At 57.5% G+C, this 2,196-nt stretch overlaps 1 protein-coding gene across 1 annotated transcript in view; it reads left to right on the top strand.

Annotated features, from left to right (window-relative positions):
• The window catches only part of LOC102368011 (zinc finger protein 383-like), a 10,337-nt gene that overhangs the window by 1,594 nt on the left and 6,547 nt on the right, over window positions 1–2,196 (top strand). Inside the window, exons 2-4 of the mRNA XM_014527536.2 lie at window positions 6–149; window positions 332–504; window positions 951–1,077. Coding sequence (XP_014383022.2) covers window positions 6–149; window positions 332–504; window positions 951–1,077 — 444 coding nt within the window. The remainder of the gene's footprint in view (window positions 1–5; window positions 150–331; window positions 505–950; window positions 1,078–2,196) is intronic.

Below are 2,196 nucleotides of genomic sequence, written 5' to 3'. Positions count from 1 at the left end.
TGCAGCAGCCGGCGATCCCTGGCCGGAGCAGTCTTGGGTCCAAAGTGCAGATGTGCCTCTGGAGGAGGCGGTGCAGCGGGACAGCCCGGGGCCTCAGGACCAGCCCCCTTGTGGTCCCAGAGAGGAGCCCCTGCGAGACACTGAGTCAGGTGAAAGCCTGGGTGCAGTCTGGGGTGTGGGTCTGAGTGCTACAGTGGTTGTCCTCTGTCTCCCCGCTCTCCCATACACCAAAGCTTCCGGCTGCTGCAGTCACAGGCCTGTCCGGGAGAACAGGGGTTTCCCCTGCCAGCAGTACCCGGCCTGACCTGTGCGTTGTCTTCCCCACCTGCAGGTGCAGGAACTGTGAGCAGAGCTCATCAACACCTTCCTGAAGAAGGGCCTGCAAACCTGGAGCTGCTGAGGACTTCCTCAGGGAGGCTGGGGAAGAGGGGCTCCCTGAGCCCTGAGCTGAGCCGATGGCAGAAGTGGCAGGGGAAGCTGGAGAAGCAGGCGGAGAGCATGGAGGTGACACCACCTCCAGCTGGGGGTGGGGTGCCACTGGGGCAATGCTTGGGAGGAGCCAAGGGCACAGTTAAGAGTTTGGGGAACCAGCGGAGAGAGCTAAGGAGCAACAAGCCTCATGACAAGGGCTGCAGCCACACCCAGCTGATACTTGCTGGAGCTGGCATGGGAAGGCCTGGCCACAGCTATGGAGCCCCTGGCACTAAAGGTGCTGCCGTGAAGGGCTGAGCACATAGAACGGGATGAGCTGGGCCAGGGCAGACGCGTGGACCCCTACGTCCATGGATGCACCCACATCCCCTGTCAGTGCAGGAGGAGGCATTTTGCACTCCTGCGTGTCATGGCCCAGCCCGCAGAGAGGTGTTGCGCAGAGGGATTATGGAGAGAGTGGCGGGGGCTGGAGGCAGCTGGACCAGGAGACACTGATGGGGTAACGCTTGTGCCTGCAGCTTCGGGAGGCCTTTGAGGACGTGGCTGTGTATTTCACACGGGAGGAGTGGGAGCTGCTGGAAGATGCACAGAAGGGGCTTTACCGGGACCAGATGCTGAGGAACTGGCGAGCCCTCGTTTCCCTGGGTAAATCAATGTCCTCCCCACAGTGTGATCATGCTTCTCTCATGTTTAACACCAACATTTGCTTCATTTGATCTGGCCTCCTTCACTTGAGTCTTCCCCATTCTTGTACCCCCTAGTGCTTCCAGCCATGTCTTGGTGAAAGGATCTCCCTTTCCCTTCTCAGTGCAGTTGTGTCATCTCCAGTTCACTGGGCAGAAAAATTCACTGCTAGCTGTTCCTCAGAGAATGGTTCAGATTTCTACCCTGTCTCGCCTAGCATATCCTGTCCCACATGTCTAACAGTCTGAGCGTCCTAAGTCAGCGCTGTCTAAAACCCATTTCTCCTCCCTCAGTTATGACCCAGCAGAGGGTAAGGGAAGTCTTATCAGCCCCTGCTGCTACCACTGCTGGGATTAACATTTCCTTGACTCCATCTCTAGCGACCCGTGCGCACGTGATGGAATCTGGGAACTTCTATCTCCAGACCCCTGGAAGCTTCTGCCCACATTCCTTCCTGTGGCTTTCATCTCCACGGGCCACAGGCTCTGGCTTGGTTGTGTTTACTTGGAGACCTGCTCTCAAACTCGCTCTGCCATTCACAGAAGATGTAGTATCCTCCTCCCGACATCCCTCTGCATGTCAGATACCTGTCATGGTGATAAAAAGAGGTGCGCTTGGTGCAGGACTGGTAAAAACTGGCTGTCATTTTCAGAGCGTTTCTGATACAGGGGTGGTTCTGGCTTGTGGGCAGAGCAGAGGAACTTACCTTGTACTGGGTCAATTAGCTTTTCTGGTGCTTTTTCCTTCCAGTTCCCCTGATGGACTCTCTTAGGGAAGAGCTCCAAGGCTTTTTGTTGCTCAGCAAAGACCATGTACACCATTTCTATATGATGGGCTTTCACATGCTGCAAAAGGTGTCTCCTGCCTTCTCTTGTCCATATCCAGGACTCCCAGTGTGGCGGGCCAGTGGGGGGCGCTCCTGCGTTGAGCCGCCCACCTCCCTGCGCCCGACCACCTTCCAGGCTCCGAGTGCCTCCCTTAGGGTGCCTCCCGTCCGGCCGACCCCTTCCCTGGAGCACACCCGCTAGCCTGGGGTTCCCGCTGCCACCATCCAAGGCTCTGGACTCACTTCTGGCTCTG

Source organism: Alligator sinensis, unplaced genomic scaffold, assembly GCF_000455745.1.
Source record: "Alligator sinensis unplaced genomic scaffold, ASM45574v1 scaffold1731_1, whole genome shotgun sequence".
NCBI classification, from domain to species: Eukaryota; Metazoa; Chordata; order Crocodylia; family Alligatoridae; genus Alligator; species Alligator sinensis.
The sequence above is the reverse complement of the archived record's forward strand: the minus strand, read 5'-3'. Positions and strand labels throughout refer to the sequence as shown.